This window comes from Lynx canadensis, chromosome X (genome assembly GCF_007474595.2).
Source record: "Lynx canadensis isolate LIC74 chromosome X, mLynCan4.pri.v2, whole genome shotgun sequence".
In the NCBI taxonomy this organism is placed as follows: domain Eukaryota; kingdom Metazoa; phylum Chordata; class Mammalia; order Carnivora; family Felidae; genus Lynx; species Lynx canadensis.
This window is the reverse complement of record NC_044321.2, coordinates 111,426,618-111,447,115: the sequence shown is the minus strand read 5'-3', so window position 1 is coordinate 111,447,115 and position 20,498 is coordinate 111,426,618. Positions and strand designations below refer to the sequence as shown.

General features: G+C 46.5%; 1 protein-coding gene across 3 annotated transcripts in view; it reads left to right on the top strand.

Annotated features, from left to right (window-relative positions):
- Positions 1 to 20,498, top strand: part of FGF13 (fibroblast growth factor 13) — a 447,042-nt gene that overhangs the window by 378,234 nt on the left and 48,310 nt on the right. For 2 of the 3 annotated variants that reach the window (XM_030305582.2, XM_030305584.2), the window contains 2 exons: positions 4,599 to 4,709; positions 10,539 to 10,642. In XM_030305582.2, coding sequence (XP_030161442.1) covers positions 4,599 to 4,709; positions 10,539 to 10,642 — 215 coding nt within the window. Of the gene's footprint in view, positions 1 to 1,729; positions 2,635 to 4,598; positions 4,710 to 10,538; positions 10,643 to 20,498 lie in introns of those variants that run through there. The other variant, XM_030305583.1, reaches the window with a different exon arrangement.

The following is a 20,498-nucleotide window of genomic DNA, read 5'->3' as shown; positions in this document are numbered from 1 at the left end:
AGAAATACACAAGAGCTAGGAAAGGGTGAAAATATCTGCTTGATTAATGGCTAAGCTGATTGCATAGTGATTTGGATCCAAAGTCAAAATGGCTTTCCTTCACTCTTCCCCTGGATGATTTCCCCCCCACCCGGTCCGGGGCCTCTGTGAGTTAAGGGAAGGGACAGGAGACTTATGATCCATAGGCAGTCAGATCACAGAGAGTTAGAGGCCCAGGTGCTCAGCGGAAGGTAAAAGCAGGCCGAGAGGGAGTAGGAACCCCTTACCAGTCCCATTCCACACCCCAGATATTTGGCCCTGGCCAGATCTTCTTCTGAGGCCTCTTTTGGTGAGGTTATTTCCCTTCGGGGTAGCTAGAATTTGAATCCCATACATTCTGGGCTAGGAATCCTCTTCCTACCCTTAAGAATCAATGTAAATCAGTCACTCATCAATTATTTTCAACAAACGGTTTATTGAGCATCAACTATGTGACAGGCACCGTGCCAGGAGATGGGAATATACTGATGGCCAAGACCCAGTCCCGATTTTCGAGGCGTTCCAAGTCCAATGGGAGCCGAGCAGGGTCCCCCCACCCTGACAAGCATTAATGTCTGTGTATCGATTACCCTGCAGGGAATTTCAGCCCATTTGGCAGGACGATCCTGGGACCCTCCACCTCAGTGCCTGCAGCCTTCACCCCAGCCTGCCTTTGTAGACACAGAACTGCGCTTCTCACAGGGCAACAGACACTTCAAGACGGGGGAGGAGCGGAAGCCCCTGGCGGGGGGGGGGGGGGGGGGGGGGGAGGGGGGCGGGAGTGAAATCTGCCAAAGGCTCAGGTGATCCAGCTCTGATGGGCTAACAAGGCCGACAGAGTCTCCTGGCTGGGATCTCAGGCAAGAAAGAAGGACCGGGATCTGGGCATTTGGTTTTGCATCATATCCCGAAAAGATCTGGAAAGCAGGGAGGAAGAGAGGTCCAGCCAAGAATGTAGCGGCAGCGTTTCCCCAATACCGCTCACTGTACCCGACCCAAGCTCTCCGCTGGGATCCCGAACCCAAACGAACGATTTGGGGGCGGAGGAAAAGCGGGGCTCGGGCCGCACAAATTGGCCTGAAATTGAAAAGTCAGCAAAAACCACTGGGTGGCAGCGTGGCGTGCGGGCGCAGCTCTGCAGTGCCCGCTGCTGCCGGTGCTGCCGCGGCCGCCGCCGCGAGGGCTGAACCCGTCTGCGAGCCCTGGCCTCGCTCCCGAAGGGCTACAAGTGTCGCCAGGCGAAACGCCTCGGCGGGGGAGTGTGTTTGGGGGAGGGGGCTGCTGGGAGTCGCAGACCCGGGCGGGGGGGGCGGCGAACTTCCCAGGGGCTCCAGCCCGGGGCAGCGTGGCCGGCTCAGAGTCCGGCACTAAGGCAACGGTCCCTCCCCCGCCCGGCCCCCCGCGTCTCCAGGCCAGACCCCCTCCCCGCTCTCCCTCCCCCCCCCGCCCCCGCTCTTCCAGCCCCACCGCCTCCTCCCGGCGCCCCCTCCGCCACCGCCTCCTCCCGAGGCTCGGCTCGGGAAGAGGAGGGCAGGAGGCTCCGGGCGGTGGGGCGGCGCCAGAGCCCCTACAGGTGTTAGCGCGCGGCCCGCCGGGGCCTCGGGGGGCGGGGCGGCCGGGCGCCGGCGGGCTGGGCTCCGGGAGGGAGGGGCCGCCGGGGGAGGGGGCCTCGGGGAGGCCGCGGCGCTCTTCCGGAGGGTGCCGGCGGCGACCGGAATCCTATGCAGAGACTGTGCCGCGCCCAGAGCAGCAGCAGCAGCCGCCGCCGCCGCCGCCAACGCCGCCGCCGAGATGCGAGGCCGTTACCTGTTTGATCCCCGTCGGCCAGCTGGCACGGGCCAACTTTTCCCGGTGGCCAGGCCCCGAAGTTGCAAGGACTAGTCGGAGGCTCGGAGGGGCCAGGGCGAGGGCGCGCTCCCCCCGCGCGCTTCCTCCTTCCCCCCCCCCCTCCCGCCGCCCGCGCTCGCGGCCTCTCTCCCGCCCGCGCCGCTCCCTCCGCCCGCCTCCCCGCTCCGGCCCCCTCCGCGCGGCACAGGGCGGGGGGTGCCGCGAAACTCCGACCCGAGCCGCTTGGACTCGCACAGTGTCCTCGGGGCGCAGGGGCCGAGCGCACGCAGCCGCGCCGCGCCGCCTCCGCCGCCAGTCTCTCGCCGCGATCCCGGCCCGGGGCCGTGGCGTCGGCTCGGACCCAGGCAGCCCGCAGCCCGCGCGGGAGCCGGCCCACCGCCCGGGGAGCCCGGACGGCATGCTGAGCCCCCTCCTCGGCTGACGGCCGAGCGCGGAGAAGCCCGGGCGAGCGCCGGCCGGGGAGACGAGGGCGGCCGCGGCGCCAGACCGAGCGGGGCGCGCCGCGGAGGAGCGGGAGGCGGAGGCGCAGGCGAAGCCGGAGAGGGGCCGCCAAAGAAGTGGTGGTGGTGGGCGTCGTGGCCATGGCGGCGGCTATCGCCAGCTCGCTGATCCGTCAGAAGAGACAAGCCCGCGAGCGCGAGAAATCCAACGCCTGCAAGTGTGTCAGCAGCCCCAGCAAAGGCAAGACCAGCTGCGACAAAAACAAGTTAAACGTCTTTTCCCGGGTCAAACTCTTCGGCTCCAAGAAGAGGCGCAGAAGGAGACCAGGTTGGAAGGGGCGCTTGGCCGGCTTTGGGTTTTGTTTTGTTTTTTTTTTTTCTCCCCCACCCCCATACTGAACGAGCGTGGAGGGGGCTGGAGGGCGTGTGTGGAAGCGTAGGTGAGTTTGTCGGGGGCCCATCTGGTGCGGATGTGGCCACCTAGCCGGTGTGCGTGCGTGGGAAGCGATTGCTTTCTCGCCGCCTTCGTAGCGGTAACTGGCTTGCTGCATTGCAACTGCCGTGGGACAGGCGCAGAGCCCGGGGCCGTCCCCGGCCCCGGGGGGGGGGGGGCGCCCGCGGCTTCAGACGTGCCACATGGGTGCATGCCCCGGGGGCTCTGCGGGCGTCACCCAGACGTGGCTGCCGTGTGTGTGGCGTGGAAACTGCGGGCGCCGAGCCGGGCGGACACCGCTGCCCGCCCTAGTGAGCCCGGGGAAACCCTCCTTTGCCTTTACCCCTGCAACTCTGACCCTTCCCCTCCGAGCTTCCACCCCCCCCCCCCCGAGGGCCGTGGGCTTCGGCGAGCGATCCAGGCGTTCCGTTTCTTTGCTCGCTTTCGAGCTCCTCGGCCCAGACTTGACTTGTGGTGCACCTTTGAAATATTTGCTGGGGAAGGGGGGAGTGGATTCCTAGAACCTTGTGGCAGGGAGCTTGGTGATCTGGCTAGACTAGTGAGACCGGTTACTCGCGACCAAAATGCAGGGTTGACGAGCGCATTTAAACTCCTAGCCAGATCGTAGGTCCTTTGGAACCTATTCCGTGAGAAGAGGAGCGCGATATTCCGGTGCCCGGGGCGGAGGGGGGGGATTCACACAGCTCTAAGTGTCAGGTTGCGTCAAGGTAGCCCTTCAGGCGAGCATGCAGCGTATTTGGCCGATCTTCACCAAATGAATCCTTTACGCTCTTTTCTTACTTTTAACGAGACAAATAATACAGAATTTCAGACTTAGTCATCAGTTTGTTCTTTCTCTGTTTATGTGTTCCGCACGCTATGGGATGGAAACGCAGACATCCATTTTCTGTTTGCTCGAAGTTTTTAAGGCATTGGCTGTGCATTGGGCTTGTTTTCGAAAGGCGGAAGCGGTTGCAGAGCATGATTATGTGGCCTGAATCATCACACACACAATGTTTCAGTGCAGGGGACTGTGTTCAGTCAAAGCAAATTTGGGATAGCAGGGTTGTTCTTGGTGAATTAGGTGCTTCCTTAATCTGCGGTGATTCGTAACTGAAAATCAGTTCCATTGAGAAACCCGTGTGGTTAGATGATCATATTTCTGGTATTAAATGTGAAGATAAGTATAAACTCATTTTCTTTCCTCCCCACCAACAAAAACCCTGCCCTTTTTGCACCCACTTTCCCTAAGCATAACTAACACAATAGGGTATGGTAATAACGGTTGGTTTTTTTTTTTCTTCCCCCCCCCCCCTTTTCTTGTATCACAGCTGGGTTTTCCGGATTATTTGTGCCTTTTCAACATTCTCAGAACGGAGGGGACTCCATTCCCTCCGTCTTCAAATAGCGATGATTCTGAGGGAAGTCTTTTTGTTAGCGTGGTTCCTGGTCCCTGGTGGGCAAACCACTCTAACTTACCTTCGTATTTCTCCTTTTCCTTCCACGTGAAAGGGGGCACGTTGTGAAAAGGCAGAGCCTGCCGTTTGCCAACCCATCCCGAACGCTCCATGAGCTAGAGTACCGCTCTGGAAGCCGGGGCACACGCTGTCAGAAACCAGCTGCCGTCAGAAGCTGTAGGGCTTGGCCGAGTCACGAGGTAGAAAGCAGTCGTTTTGGACATTTCCTCGGAAACTTGGGGGTTTGCTCTGCGCGTTTTCTTTCCGAGGACCCTTTAAAGTTGTAGCGTGACCCTTGACAGCAACGTCGTCGGCGAATGAAATCAGAATCTCGGATCCCGAGTCTCTCCTGCCGCCTGTGCACGACTTAGCGATTGATGCAAATTCCCATTCTCTTTGCAGAGCCTCAGCTTAAGGGTATAGTCACCAAACTCTACAGCCGACAAGGTTACCACTTGCAGCTGCAGGCAGATGGAACCATCGACGGCACGAAAGACGAGGACAGCACTTACAGTAAGTGACTGCGAAATAAATAGTAGATCCCCAGCCCGTGGCTGACATGGCGCGTTTCCTTCATTTATTTATTTGTTAACGAACGACCCTTGCTAAATTCCGACCCGAGGGCAGAAAGGCCGCCAGCCCCGTACTCGTGTTTATGCGGGTCAACCTGAAGCCAGTTGAATGTGAAAAATGTCTAAAGTAGCGAACTGCAGCAAATGATGTGGACACCGTCTGGAGAACAATCCAAATGTCATCTCCATGGTAATCTGGATAGATTTATGGCTGGCCTTTGGATTTTTATTACTTTTTTCCCCCACAGAAAATTTACTCACCCACACACCCGATCCCGAAATAGCACGTTATCTCTACTCTTAAGAACCGGTCTCATCCCAAGAGAGAGGAGTGGTTTCGTGTCTAATTGGGATTTTAACAGTTGAGATACCTCCACAGGTGGGGAGAGGGATTTCTCGTAGAGTTTTATTTTTTATTTTACCGTGCTCTGAAGGCCACGCTGGGACCATAATGGTGAACCTTAACCAAAAGGGAGCACGTCGAAACTAAAGTCAGTTTTGTTCTTTCTGATGATTGAAGTAAGGTGAGTCTAAGCCGTGACATAACCTTTTGATGACGTGTGCTTTATTTATTTGAAATAAGAGAAACAGACTCACAAATGGCGAAGCCCTCTCTTCACTTCACTTGCATGCCGCAGACTTTTGCAGACCCAATGAAATATTCCGTGAGGCTGAAACACCTACTTCTCACAATTCGTTCTCTTGTTTTCCCTCATTTCTGTTGCATTTCCCTCAGGCTTTGGTAACTTCCCAGAAACCTCCCCATCGCCGGCTCAGAAAGCAGCCAAGGAAAGCCGATCAGAGTGGTAACAAGTCCTCAGCGGCATTTTTAGAGATGTTTGGCTGTAGACAGCAAGGCCATAGACAGGGGTCCCAATGTAAAGTGTCAAGACAGTTTCTCACCTTTTAAGAATGCTCCCCGGGCTGATGGCCAAGCTATGACCTCAAGAGGAAGTCACCTTTAATTACCCTTGAAGAAAGCCCTGGTGATACCTAGGATGAAAAACATCCACACTAAATGGTTCTCACTGTTCTTGCAAAATGCTGTGTTACCGCTGTGATACTAAAGTTCTACAGTGAGTATCCTAGACGATCTTTTGTGCCTACTCTTCTGGTTGAAAAAAATGAGTCAAGTGTAACTAGAAGGTTTTACCGTAATCATATACAGAATACGGACGTTCGTACGCAGGGATCAGGAGTAAAACGTTCCCGTAAGTTTTATGTAGAATCAGCTCTTAGGGAAGGAATCGGGAGGGTGTGCGTTGGTCCGGTTTTCAAAGTGCCTCGGCAGAATAGATCCGTTGGGCATTATCGAAAGGAAGTTATGATTAGCTGCTAACGAGCCCCACCCCGTCAAGTTTTCCCCCTTCTACTTCTGACCTCTTCTCCAGGTTACAATCGGAGAAAAAGTGATTTGGGAGCTAGTGTTCACACGTGTCGCTTGAAAAGGAAAAATTAGTTCGTTTGTTGTGTTTTGTAAACAGCAGTATGTCAAACGTGTCAAGATCATACGGTATGTGGCCATTTTAAGAAACGTATAGGCACATGTACATACACACGTATATTCATATATCGTACACATACATTATCTACTTACACACAGGCTTTAAATCATGGAGTAGGTTTTACTCGTCAATTCCTACGTGTTCACAGCTCCTGCCTTCAGTTGTCTTATGCCTCTGATACGAATGGCATTTCTGTGTGCTAATGATATTGTAAGACCTTGAAAGAGTGTGGCCTGATAACCAGAATCTGTGTTTAGGCAGAATGTAGTAATGAGAGGTAGTCAAACGGTAGTGGTAAGTATTACCACAACATGAAGCCTACAAGTGGAAAGCATCTCAGAAAAGATTCCAAGTCTGTAGGGCTTGACCCTATCCCGGATGCCAAGTGTGACCAGAAGCCGGGGGGACTAGGTCATCTTCCCAATTGAGGATATTGGAGGGCACAAGTCATCATGAAACAGGAATGTTTCATGATTGAAATGATTATTAAAATGATCATCGTTAGAGTGCAAGTCCAGCCATATACATTTGTTCTTTTTTTTCCCCTAAAGCCAAGCAGTTTTCTTGGCATTCGTTAGTTATTGTAAATGAGTAGAACAAGACTACAGTTGCTTTCTTATTCACCTGTAACTCCTTTGTTTATATAGTCTTTCCTTAATGTGTATTCCTGGAATTGTGTTTGTATTTTTCTTATTTTTTAGCACCTCTCATCATTTTTTCACATTTAGTTCAAATCGATTTTACGACCTTTTAATCCTGATGTGGTAAACAAAAGCATGATAAAACGAATTAGTTCACATTTACCCAGATATATCGATGCCTAAAAACATGTGTTTGGTATAATACATTTAAGCTGACCTTAGATTTATTGCAGTGGTAAATGTCAGTTCAATAAAATCTCATCATGAGCATATCAGCCATTGTAAATTATGTATTTCCCCCTGAAAAGGAAAAGATGATAGACATTTCATGGCAGGAGTTTTATCATCTGCCTTGGGTGCAATGAGGGCTATTTTAAAAGAATAGGCAACTTTCCCTTTAAATGTCCGGGAGTGTTCCCAGTTCAAGGTGTCGGGTCTTCCCAATCTACATTAAGATGTACTTTGATTAATTGCTCCCTTTGAGAAGTTGACCTTAGCCCAACTAATGAAGAAGGATGATCTCAGTGTCCTATTCAGTAAACATTAAGTGCCAACTTGTGCACATCTCTGAGAAAATGGTCCCTTCAAGGTAGAAGGAGTTTGTTTTTATGTAGACACAGCAGAGAACAAACAAGAAACAAAAGCCTCATTATTTGTTAGAAGTTTATTCAGGGGCGCCTGGGTGGCCTGGTCAGTTAAGCATCCGACTCTTGATTTCAGCGCAGGTCATGATCTTGCGGGTTCATGGGATGGAGCCCCACGTCCAGCTCTGTGCTGACAGCAAGGAACCTGCTTGGGATTCTCTCTCTCCCCCTCTGTCTCTGCCCCTCCCCTGAAAGTACTCTCTCTTCCTTTCTCTCAAAGTAAATAAACTTTAAAAGAAAAAAAAGCTTATTCAAAACTTTGATGGAAATGGAAGACGAGATTTTAGGTACTTAATGAATGTGTTTTAGATACACAAATGAAATCAGTCGTTTTCTTCTATTTAGAATATTTTCATCCTAATTGAAGTAATCTCTTCTGTCCCTGAGAAAGTACTCCAGATTTAGAGAAACACAGACACATAGGAAAATAGTGATTCTGCCCAAGCTTACCCTTGATATAATTTCTTTGCATTAAAAAAAATTTGTTTTTAATGTTTATTTTTGAGAGAGAGAGAGAGAGAGAGCAAGGGGGGGGGGAGGAGGAGAGAGAGAGGGAGACACAGAATCGGAAGCAGGCTAAGCTCTGAGCTGTCAGCACAGAGCCCGAGGCGGGGCTTGAACCCGTGAACCGTGAGATCATGACCTGCGTCGAAGTCGGATGCTCGACTGACTGAGCCACCCAGGCACCCCTCTTTGCATTTTTATTTGGAAAGGCTGACAACCCTTTAGACTTTCAGCCAGCCCAGTTTGTTATCTATCATGAATGTCTAAAGAAAAGACTGGACTAGTTAGACGAGCCGCTGTCCGCTGCTGCTTTCTTCAATATTTGTGTTTTAGAGTGCTGAGTTTTTATTTTGAATCGGGTTTCATAGAAATTTATGGTACATAGTGAAAGATTCATGTTCTATATTGTTAATACCATTATTCAAGAATAGATAATCCTGGGCATGGATTGCTGATGGTCTTTGCTACTCTTCCACTTACTGCTCTCTGATGTTTGGAATTGAAGCATTTTCTTGCTCATTAAAACCCACACCAGCGAGTAGTTGAGGCACATGGTGAAAAGCAAATCGTTTTCGCTCTTTTTTTTTTTTTTTTTTGCTTGTTATAAGCTGCATTAAGAGAACTAAAGAGGTTCCAAATGTTGTAAACAATGAAGTTCCAGAAAGAATCCTGAATTTCATCTGTCATTCCCTGTCCCCTATTAGCATGACTAAGCTACGATTCAGACCCAGGCTGGTATTCCATTTGTCTGATAGTACGTAGTGGTATGGCTTTTATACCAAACCCATATGGAAGTTTGTGTTTGGTTTTTTAGAACTCAGAATCTTTCAACTATGAACTTCCACAAAATGAGAATGTGATGATCTCTCACATTCCAAAAATACAGCGTTGTCACGTTTTCACCATACACATTGCTGTCAGTCCACAAATGAGTGTTGAGCACCTGCTGTGAGCGAGGCATCATCAACAGAAAGAGATATATACATGACATACTCAAAGGTATCAGACTTCTTTCCTATGCATTGCACTGTCAAAGATAGCTTGAGATCCTGGCTTGCAATCTGTGCAATTACTTTCCTTTACCTCACATAACAGAAGGGCACAGCTTTTAATATGATGAGCATTGAATGGGATGCCATCGGTAACATGTGGTAGGAGCACTTGGATTTTGAACCGTACGATGTCCTGCTCCTCTTTGCTAACACCCTGATTTTAAGGGAAATATACATTGTAGGCTCCCCAAGGAATATTTAGTTCTTCATTAATGTTTCTCATCTATATTACCCCACCTATAGACATATATATAACATATATATATATATATATATATATATAAAACACATATGTATGTTATTTACTCACACACACACACACACACTTACATACATCAAGGTAAGAGGTCTCAGAAAGTCCGCTCTTACCCATGTGGGGACTCTTTTACACTCTTGTTCAGAGAGATGATAGCAGACTGATCCATCATCCTCCATGAACTTACACACCAAGGCAAAAATCATCAACGTTGGTCTAGGACTCTTGAGAGAAAGGTGCACAGGCTGGCTTCAAAAGATGTGTGTGGCAGGCACTACGTTTTAAAAATGTACTGTTTTATTTTTATTCACGGCGTAGGAGGGAGTAGACAGCTGGTAGGGGGAGGACGCCCACCGGTTTTCTCCAGTGAGTGGTGTGTAATTGTGGGGAGAGCATGGGTGTAAGTTTCACGCACTCAAACCTTCAAATGGAGAAACGGAGGCCTCTTTGGTACCAGCGGGCTGCCGCCTTACAACTATTTTGCTAAATAAACAAACAAACCTCTCGACTTCATTGTTTGTATTGCTTTCACCTTTGCTCCTAGAGACGAAAAGCTGGGCATACCCACCACTCTCCTCAACCCTGTCTTGGAACATGTTGGTTCTTTAAGAAATACTACTCTGGGAACCTAAGACTACAAAATGCCTTCTTTTTTTTTCTTCCAAGGCCTGGATTCATTTTGGGGTTGTTCCACTGGAAATAATACAGATAATTTAGATGAGGGGGTTGCACTGGTATCTTTTCTAAGATTCTAGGAATCTCTCCCCAACTGGTAGATCATAACCATGTCTGTGAATTTCAGCAGTCGTCTAGGGGAGCAGTTTAAAATAGTTCGTTGAGGATAGAGCTCTTTAGTGTATAGACCGATTCCTGGAAGCGTATCGCTTCAAAAGCATCAGGATTCCCTACTTCCAACACTATACAAACCATAGAATTGTCTTCCAGTTTCCCCAGGGTGTTTGAGAATATGTAGCTATGGTCCCAGTTGTGTGACTGCCACCAGAAATCAAGGGTAGAATACTAAAGGCCCTATCTGTGGGTAAATGTATATGTCTGTCTATTTTTACCAAGCACCCGTTACTGTTAGAGGGCCAGACCTGCTGGAAACCTTGAAAAGCTATGGAATTCCGAATGATGACCTTGTTTTCACATTCTTTGTTTATTTCAGCTCTGTTTAACCTCATCCCTGTGGGTCTTCGAGTGGTGGCTATTCAAGGAGTTCAAACTAAGCTGTATTTGGCAATGAACAGCGAGGGATACCTGTACACCTCGGTAGGACTTTCACTGTGTTCGTGTTTGGACTATTCTGGTTTTCATCTGATGTGAACTAAAATATGCTACATATGTGTAACCGTTGCAGATTTCTGGGATATGAGGAAGAATGTTCTTGATGGAAATGTCTCCTTTGAAAGGACAGATGAACTTCCTGTGAAAATTCTGTCTATTGCTAGTTAACTATTTGCAGCTAACAATGTTGGGTTAACATCAGAGATCCACAAAACGTTTTCGCACATGATGACGCCTGAGTTATTATTTTATGTGGCGTATAATAGAACACTCTGGCTGGCTGTCTTGCGTTGCACCTGCGGGGAGCAAAGCCATTTCTGTAAGTCAGTTCAACATCTATTGATCCAGCTTTACCCTAAAGAACTCAAGGCGAGCTCTTCCTCCAGTTAACTCTAGGACATACAGGACAGTTCTGGAAGTTGCTCTCTTATCTGAAGTTCAGTTGGGGGCACATTTGTTGTCTGTTTTTCCATCAAGCACGTTTCGGCCTCTCTGTGTGTACAAATACCTGCTGTTCCCAAGAAATGTGTAAATAATGTAGACAAGACTTCAGCTTAGGAATATGAGGCTGAATTAAGCTTTTTAAAAACGTTTAACATGTAGATATAGGCAGAGGTGGTGCAGTTACCAGGGTTAGGATTTCCGTCTTATCGGTAGGTCGAGTTACAGGTCGTAGGAGACCACTTAATACGTGAATTCTCTGTAGTCTTCGTTTTGAATTTCCTGTGTTTTAAGAAAAGGCTAGGATGTTGAAAATGGAGAAAATTGCTTGCCCAACCTCCCACTAGATAGCCTCGAAGGAGGCTATCCCCACGATTAGAGAAATGTATTCCTCTAAGCACCAAAGTGGTACTTTTTTGCTCTTGGCCATTCCCTGGATTTATTGCAAAGCCAGGCGTGTAATAAGGCTGTTGGGAGACGTGGTGGAGACCGTGTCATAACCCTGTGTTTTCAGAGGCCAAGATGGGAAAGAGGTGAGAGACGAGTAAGACCACAAAGGACCCGTTCATTTGGCAAACCGGGTAGTTTGTTTCATATTACAGCAGAATATTATTCTATTGTGGCATAATAATCCTCCAACCCTGGTCGCTATCAGCATTCCTGTCAGGCCATTTCAGCTGTCGTGTTTGATAAGTGCAGGGGTGTTATTATTTTTACAAATGATAAACTCGGATTTATTGTACCATTCATGACGTGTGTCACTAGTTAATACACTGCTATTCCTGCAAACGATAGGAAAGGGGATTTGTTTTTCAGATTTGTGCGTTAAGGTAAGAGAATTTAATAAAGAAGGATTTTAATTAACCTCGTTTAGATCCACAGACTACCTCGACAGGGCCAGATACCAAGGTAGGTCGTTAATAAAATAAATGACTGTTTTCTGAAACTACTGTGCAGGCATGGGAAGGAAATGGAATCTATCCAAGGCGTACTTTTGAGAAGGTAAATACCAGATGGCGTAGGAAATAATTATTAGGCAATAATGACTGGTCAAGAATCCAGAAGGGTGAATTTTTTTAAAATCTTGCAGCAGTTAATTGCTTTTTTTTTTTTAATTTTGGAAATAACATTTAAGTTAAAGACAAAGTCATGTACGTTAGGTAATATGTCAGGTCCCCTCGCTCAAGAAAATCAGGGCATTCAGTATTACATTTAGGGAACTGAGGTCAAAAATGCATAGCCTACCATTCAGATTGACTTATTTTAGCAGATCGGTAAATGCCAACATGAGCTCCTTTCTAAAGAAGACTTCCCGGGAGGAATCAGCCTTGTAGATCCATGGGCTTCCTTTCCATGATGGGCAAGCTGAGAGCAAAATGTGAGACACTCTGTATGGATTTCCTATGAAGGCAAAGCAACCTTAAGTTAAGCATTTCCTATTAAGGAAAAGAATCTATGCTTTCGTCAAGGAGGAAAGCTGTCCGATTGATAATCCTGGAGTTCGTACAGGGAAAGAGATCTAACTCATCTGCTCCAGGAAAGAATCTGAATCTTCTCCAGGATAAGTTTCCCAGTTCTTCTCATTGCTCCTCATGGACTATGGTGTGGACTCCCTTTAGCACGTTGACTAACATCCTCAGCGCTCCATTTCATCATCATTTAAAGTATGGTGCCCAGGGGCGCCTGGGTGGCTCAGTCGGTTAAGCGTCCTGTTTCCGCTCAGGTCATGATCTCACGGCTCGTGAGTTCGAGCCCCGCGTCGGGCTCTGGGCTGACAGCTGGGAGCCTGGAGCCCGCTTCGGATTCTGTGTCTCCCTCTGTCTGCCCCTCCACTGCTTGCACTCTGTCTCTCGCATCGTCTCAAAAATAAATAGACATCAAAAAAGTTATTTTTTAACCTATCAGGACGTTATCGAAAATAATCTTGGTGAGGCATGACAAGGGTCTGCCTTAAGCCATCTGCACTGGCTAAAAGGACATGCAGTCTTCATGAGCTGTTTTAGAAGCAGAATCGTCTGGATTTGGAGGGAAAGCGCGACCACCACATATGGTCAAAAGTAAAGTAGCTTCAGGTAGAGATGCTTTTTAAAACTTGCACCATGGTGGGTTATCAGGGGCACCGGGGGGAAGGGAGAATTCTACCTTTGGCAACTGGTTTGATGGTGAAGCTGTTAACCAAGATGGAGACCAAAGGAAAAGGCAGAACTGGGAGGAAGATACCAGGGTATAGATCGCTATAGATCCTTAAAACTCTGAACGTAGAGTCTGAGAAGATGTGAGCTAGAGATAAAAACGTGGGCGTTCTCGCACGTAGGTGGTGGTTGATGCCACGAGAATAGTTGAGAGAATGTGTAGCATAAGAAGAAAAGAGGGTTTGTCAAATAATATTAGGGCATACCATCACATAAGTGGCCAGCAGCAGAGAAGGAACTCATTGTGGCAGATGATCGTGGTATTACAAAAGCTAAGAGGGGACTTGAGTTGAGGACAGGAGTTGAGGAGACTGATGGAATGGAGTGTTGAGATTCACCTTGAGAAGAGGGATGCTGCTTCTACGATACGAGGCCGGGATGAGGACAGACGGAGACCTAGGCGTACCAAGTCTGCAGGTGACGGACAAGAAAGTTGAGCGATTTCCAGCCGAAAGACCTGTATTTTTCCCGTGAAGTAGGCCGAGAGGTCCCCTGCTGAAAATCAGAGGCATTGGGGTGGCGTCCATGGAGATTTGAAAGAGCTGTTTGGGAAAGGGTTAGCCGGCCGACCAGGGCCGGGTAAATTGCAGCTCGAGGGTCAAATCTAGCCCATCACCCGTTTTGGCAAATAAGTTTCATCGGAACACAGCCCCACCCCATTCATTTACTTCTTGTCTGCGACTGCTTTTGTGCCGGAACCCGCAGAGTTGAACAGTTGCGACGGAGCCCTCAGGGCCCCGCGAAGCCTCCGTTATTTGCTGTCTTACCCTTTACCGAAAAAAGTTTGCTGACGCCTAGTTCAGACGGCGGTTCTCAACTTAGCTACCTATTAGAATCGCCTTCTGATGCTAGCGGGTAGCCTGGGTTGAAAACCGCCGATCTGGGGCCGAGAAAAAGGATTGCTGAGAACCACCCCCACCCCCGCCATGAAGTCAGAAACCGTGAACTCCTGTGCCCTTTGTCTTTTATTGGTTTGAAATTTCTGACGCTGGTCGTCGTCTTCTGCTCTTACAAGCAGATTGGCTTCACCTTTCGGAAGGACTGTTTCTTGAGGTGAAGGAAGATGCTGATCCTTGGAAGCCGTTTCTTCCTTCCTCTTTTCTATCTTCTTTCGCATTTCTGCTTGTACATCCCTCAATTTCTTTGAAATTCACTTCTACATTTTTACTGTTTCTCCCCCCACCCCTTCGGTCCACCAGATGAAGAAACAATACTGCCACGTCGTTACTGGTTCAGAGATAATCATTTGTTTTCCATGATTAATCTCGGGATTCTTGCACTGTGCCCTCCCCCCTCCTTTTTTTTTTTCTTGTTGCCACGGGGGACAGACTTGATGTAGGCTCAAGTGGCAGGGAGAAACCATCTGTGGCACAGAGAATCATAATTAGCCATTATTTCATAACATATTTACTTTTGTCGATGATAGAACGAAGTCTTTCCGCAACTGTAAGGAAATCATTATTCACTGTGCATAGAAAACTTTGTTCATACCTTTGGTTTTTCTTTGCCAATAATAATGAGTTGTACGCAAGCTTTTGAGAGTTCCTCAAAACTTCATAGCATAAATATTTAATAGCATAAATCTGTTTGTAATCCATATTGCAGAGCCGGTTGAAATAAACATTAACGACAGAAAATCAAGAGTCTTAAATGAAAGTATCATTAATGTCCTAGCATCTATTTTTTTTATTTATTTTTTTTATTTTTTAAATTTTTTTTTTTTTTTAACGTTTATTTTTATTTTTGGGAGAGAGACAGCGCATGAACGGGGGAGGGGCAGAGAGAGAGGGAGACACAGAATCGGAAACAGGCTCCGGGCTCTGAGCCGTCAGCCCAGAGCCTGACGCGGGGCTCGAACTCACGGACCGCGAGATCGTGACCTGGCTGAAGTCGGACGCTTAACCGACTGCGCCACCCAGGCGCCCCAACCTAGCATCTATTTTAACAGAGGAGTAAGAACAGATATTAGAAACGGGATAACACAAAGTCAAAGCTAAACCCAAAGCCTTTTGATTTTGGAATATTTCAGAACCCCGTAGCAGCGTTTTTACCTGCCTGATTCCTTACCCCTCGTCCATGCTAGTTGTCCATTTCCAGAGCGCTTGGTTGTCGCTTGAGGTGTTGTTGGGGTCGGGGTTGCTAATGTGTGGACGCAAGTAGAAATCCTTTGACGAGTAAACCTTTTCCGTCTGTGTATTTCTAGAGAGGACTTACAGGAGTGATTTTACTGCCCTGTCCTGGGGTCCTGGGACTGCCACAGCAAATGAGATGCAAGATCCAAAAGCAGGTCTCTCTGAGGGTCAGGGGCCCAGTCTTGGAATCTGAAGTATGAGGACAGATTTCCCTTCTCTGCTGGATTCTTTCCGCGTACCTTAAATTCACCAAGTTTCGGGGCGCCTGGGTGGCGCAGTCGGTTAAGCGTCCGACTTCAGCCAGGTCACGATCCCACGGTCCATGAGTTCAAGCCCCGCGTCAGGTTCTGGGCTGATGGCTCAGAGCCTGGAGCCTGTTTCCGATTCTGTGTCTCCCTCTCTCTCTGCCCCTCCCCCGTTCATGCTCTGGTCTCTCTCTGTCCCAAAAATAAATAAACGTTGAAAAAAAAAATAGAAGTGTTCCCTCCTCTTCTATTTAAAAAAAAAAAAAAATTCACCAAGTTTCTTCTCCCATCACAGATGTTCATTTTGATGGTCCAGTCAAGATGTTGCCTGATTTTCCAACCATGTAGTTCTTGCTATTAATTTTTTTTTTCTTTTGCCACAGTAAACAATCCATTGGGAAAGGCATGGAGTAAATAGCCTGCTCCTGAAAGTTAGCCCAGTTTTTGACATTATATTTTCAGGAATCCCAAACCTCTGTAGAAAAATAAGATAATTCATCAAAAATTTGAGAAATGACCATTGATTCTTAAGCATGCCATATAAGTTTACCACTGGCTAAACTGAGGTAGAGAAAAATGAACATGTTTTCCCCAAAGCGAGGAAACATAAACAAAGAGGGTCCAGCAGCAAAGGATTTTCTGGGTTTAGCATCCTAGTCCCTGGGCTTAAATACCATTATTCACTGGAAGGTTAGTTTATATTGTCTGGGTGAATTAAAATCAGTTCTGACACGTGTTTTAACTTCAGGCTGTGGGGGGCGGGGGTTGGTTTATGTTAAAAAGGCCTCAGATGCTCAGTACGCTTGTGCAGATTTGTTTTGTTTCTCTGATGCCACAATTTAAGGCCTACTTTTCAGTGCTACGACTTCTCAGGTGTAGCCCGTATTCTTATATAGAAAGGATGTTAAAGTTTAGATGAACTCCTTGATCAATTCAGTGTGATGAATGTCCTCTTAGCAAACATCTGTAACTTACAAAAATGTTCCAGTTATGTTAAATCTGTATATCAGCAAGTTCACACAACTTAACTTCTAGGGTTATTGTCATAGAGGCTTATAAATTTAATTAGAATTAGATGGAGGGCAGTGGTTTAAACATTACAGCTGTTGAGGGAAGTGGGATTGACTCAGTTATAAAAGGAAATAGATTTAAAATAAATATCAGCACTCTCATATCCAATATAGAAGAACATGATCATTATTAAATCAAAATTGATTTCTGGGATGGATTTTGCATATAGCCAGTAGCCATCATATATATAATAACCCTACAAAAGCAGTAGACACAAATTCTAACATCTAATTATAGCTTTAGGTTCTCTGTATACTTCAGTGAATTTGCAAATTGTTGAATTTGATTCGTTTCACATAAAACTAGGAAAGGGTTGACTGTGAAAACTTAGCTTCTCAATTTTGGTGCCTGCATCTGACAGACTTTTTGTTTCAAGTGGCTACGGAATTGAACATTTTTGATGGGCATTTCCGTTTCAGACGAAGGGAATGGCAAGGGCAATTATACACATACAAACATATTTCTGAGTGATATCACTAAGAATGGACTAGGAAGAAAATGAAATTATTTTACAGAGAGAAAAGCAGAGAAGACAGGCACATTTTATTTGTTAATGAATGGCCCTGCAGCTCAAGGAGCTCAATTTTATGTTTTAAAGAGGCTTCCAGTGTCGGTGCTATTGAGGTAGAAGTCATTATAATTATTGTATTGAAAAATATGCTGAAGGAGCTGTATTCACTTCGAGATTCCTTCAGAATACCAGTGAATCAGCATAATTTCCAAACCCAAAATACATTTCCCAAGTCCCAGATTATTTCACGTTTAGCTCCCTTTCCATTTCATGGAAGTTTCATTCAAATGTGAGAGAAAATATAGCTTGGCAGTGTTTGACTATGAAATTAGATAAATCTGGTTGTTTGTAACCTCACAGTCAAGTGCCTTCTCCGTATGGTCTCCGTGAAAACATAGCCCAAACTGGCAAATTACTCAGGGTGAAGGTATAGTTTCTTAGGTGGAAGAATGACCGAGGATGGCACTTTCTCAGAAATCAAAGAGACAATCGAAGTTGGAGCTAAATAGAGCAAGATTGGCCCCGTATTCTGTGTTTGAGGCCAAGTTGAGAAAACATTCAAATGAGAGGTCATGGGGCACATATTTAAAAGAGCGTCTCATGGCTTTAAGTCAGAAGCTAAATTCACGTTTGTAGGAAAAAAGCCAGTCTCTTGGAACTAAAGAATAAAATAATTGGCAAGAACAAGGAAGAAGAATTTTAGCAAATGAAGCCAGATGTAGGGGGGCAATTCTTGCATGCGCGTGCACGCGCACACGTAATGTGCGCAAACACAGCACGCATATACAAAGACAAATGGAAGAAACCAGTCTTCTGTTCATTACTCTGTTGCTATTATGGGACTAGTTATTTTGGAATTCCCAGAATAAATCTGTTTTAAATATATATCCTACGCTGAACATGTAATACCTTTGGAGATTGCCCTAGCAACATATTTGGTAATGCTTACTAGCTTTATAGAACAGAGCAGATGAGATCTCTTAGCTACATTTTGTGTAAGTATCTATTGAGTCTCATGTCTTGGTGCAGACAATGCTGTTGGTCCCTCCCTTCTTATTTATGTAATTTGAATCCACCATCTGATAGAGAAAACAGCCCATCGAGGCCTTTTTTCTTATTGCCCTTCCCCCAAAAGCCGTGTCTTAAAATAGTTTACCTACCAAACTCTATACTCGTTAAGTAGTAGCTGTGATTTTTCTCCACCCCCACTTAGAGAGCAGTGTCTCCCAAAAATTACCTTTTGGGCAAGTATTTATTAAACTGATTAATAAACGTGTATAATAATTTAAAAAAAGACAAATCATATTATTTGTGCCAGGCCTCTTAAATATTTAAAGTAAGTTAAAGCGCCCAATTATATAACCTTCATGGATCCGCTCAAGTGTTAACATTTCCAGATTACATAAGAAAGTGAATTACTGACACACAAGAAAAAAAATTTGAAGGCAGCAGCGACTTCCCAATAGAGAAACTTTAAATGAAAGCATTCCTCTGATCGTTATAATAGCTGTAACCAAGGTTAATAACTGGCAAGCCCCTGACTAATACATTTAATATGTTTTACCCAGGCTGAATGTGTGAATAGATAACACGTCTGTGCTAAAATTCTGATTAAGTTATTCATCAGATACTCTGATGCTAACTGCTTTTGACAGTCCCGGAAGTGGAGCTGCTAGGAAAGTCAGTTGATTCCTTGGACGGATTTTGCAGACAGCCAGTAGCCATAATATTGAACACCCCCTTCCATAAGGGCCCCAGATGTGGAGAGGAATTCTGGCTCAGCATATAACAGGTGTAGCCGAACTTAGAGATGATGTCCGTTCTTACCCAAGGAAAAACAATCATTATAGATAGTTGGAAAAATCAAACGTAAATAACGACCCCAAGGTATTAACAACTTAGCGATAATACGGAGGATGAAAAAAGCTTAACGGTTGCGGGGGGGGGAGGGGATATGAATCATCCTGTAATACTTTCATAATTGACGAGACACCAGAAAATGACAGTGACAGCCTTCGGACAAGAGATTCCAACTGGTAAAAACTCCATTACATATATCAAACACTATACCAAAAAAGCCCGTGCGTGACAAATCCATTGCTATAATCTGGCCACAAAATCAGCAAGGCTACAACAACAAAAGTGTTTTCGTTGTTTGTCTGGGTAAAGGATTCTCAGGAATGTCGTAGCAAGTATTTATCTGCAAAACAAGGGCTAATGAAAGAGCCTCTTTGCACTGAAGAAGATTGAGGGAGAGCCTATAGAAGATCTGGACGCTGAGAGCTTCTTGACTATATCGTAATGTTTAAAGCAGAGATCTCCTGAACCACCCCCACCCTCGACCCCAGCACTCTTGGTCTCAGCCCAGTCACACATGTCAACTCCCAGAGAACTGGCGGCGGGAGATAGTCTAGGAGCTTTGTCAACCTATCAATTGCCAGATCTCTGTGGAACATCCATCCGCAAGGTACCAGGCACCCCAAACAGTGATCCCATTGATCCGTTAGGATGGCTGGAGTTTGCAGTCTTCCGTCATGCGTTCGGAGCCCTGATTGTTAATAGTTGATCTACCACGGCAAGGATTGGCATAAACTGTTCCTCCCCAACTTCTGCAGGCTGGCGATGCTATTTTTAGTCCAGAACTCACTGTAAGAAAATGCCATATAGGGAAACAATTTGAATGTCCTTGGGGATGGGGGTGGGTTGAGGAGGGTGCCTCCTTATGGAAATTTACCAGTTGCGTTGAACAGTGTATATTAGAAGGTGAGCACCACACTCTTCAGCAGATTCCATTAAGACCATGTTTGTATGTCCTGGGACGGTAAAATCGAATACGGCGGCGAAGTGGTTTTCAGTTACATCAAGAAATGATGGAAGGTGAAGTGCTTTAAAAGTCTTGTAAGCGTGTGACTCCGCTCGCATAACACAAGCGGGTTCTAGTGGATTCGGCCAACCAAAGCTTTAAGGTATGCCAGAGTCCACCTCCCACGTTTGGACAATGCCGCCGGGAAGTCTCGCCTTCCGGTTTTCTTCGATTTCATGCCGCAGTAGTAGACGTAGCAAAGAGGAACGGTGCTGACCCGCAGACCCAGATACCTACTTCTTAGGGCTATGATACGCAAGGTACGTTAACACCTACGACTTTGAGGAGTACAAGGTGGATAAAATTAGGTGGATTTGTTAACGCTGTTTACTACGTCTGCATTCCTAATATCCTTCCCAAGAAGGGAGGCCATCTAGCGAACTCCT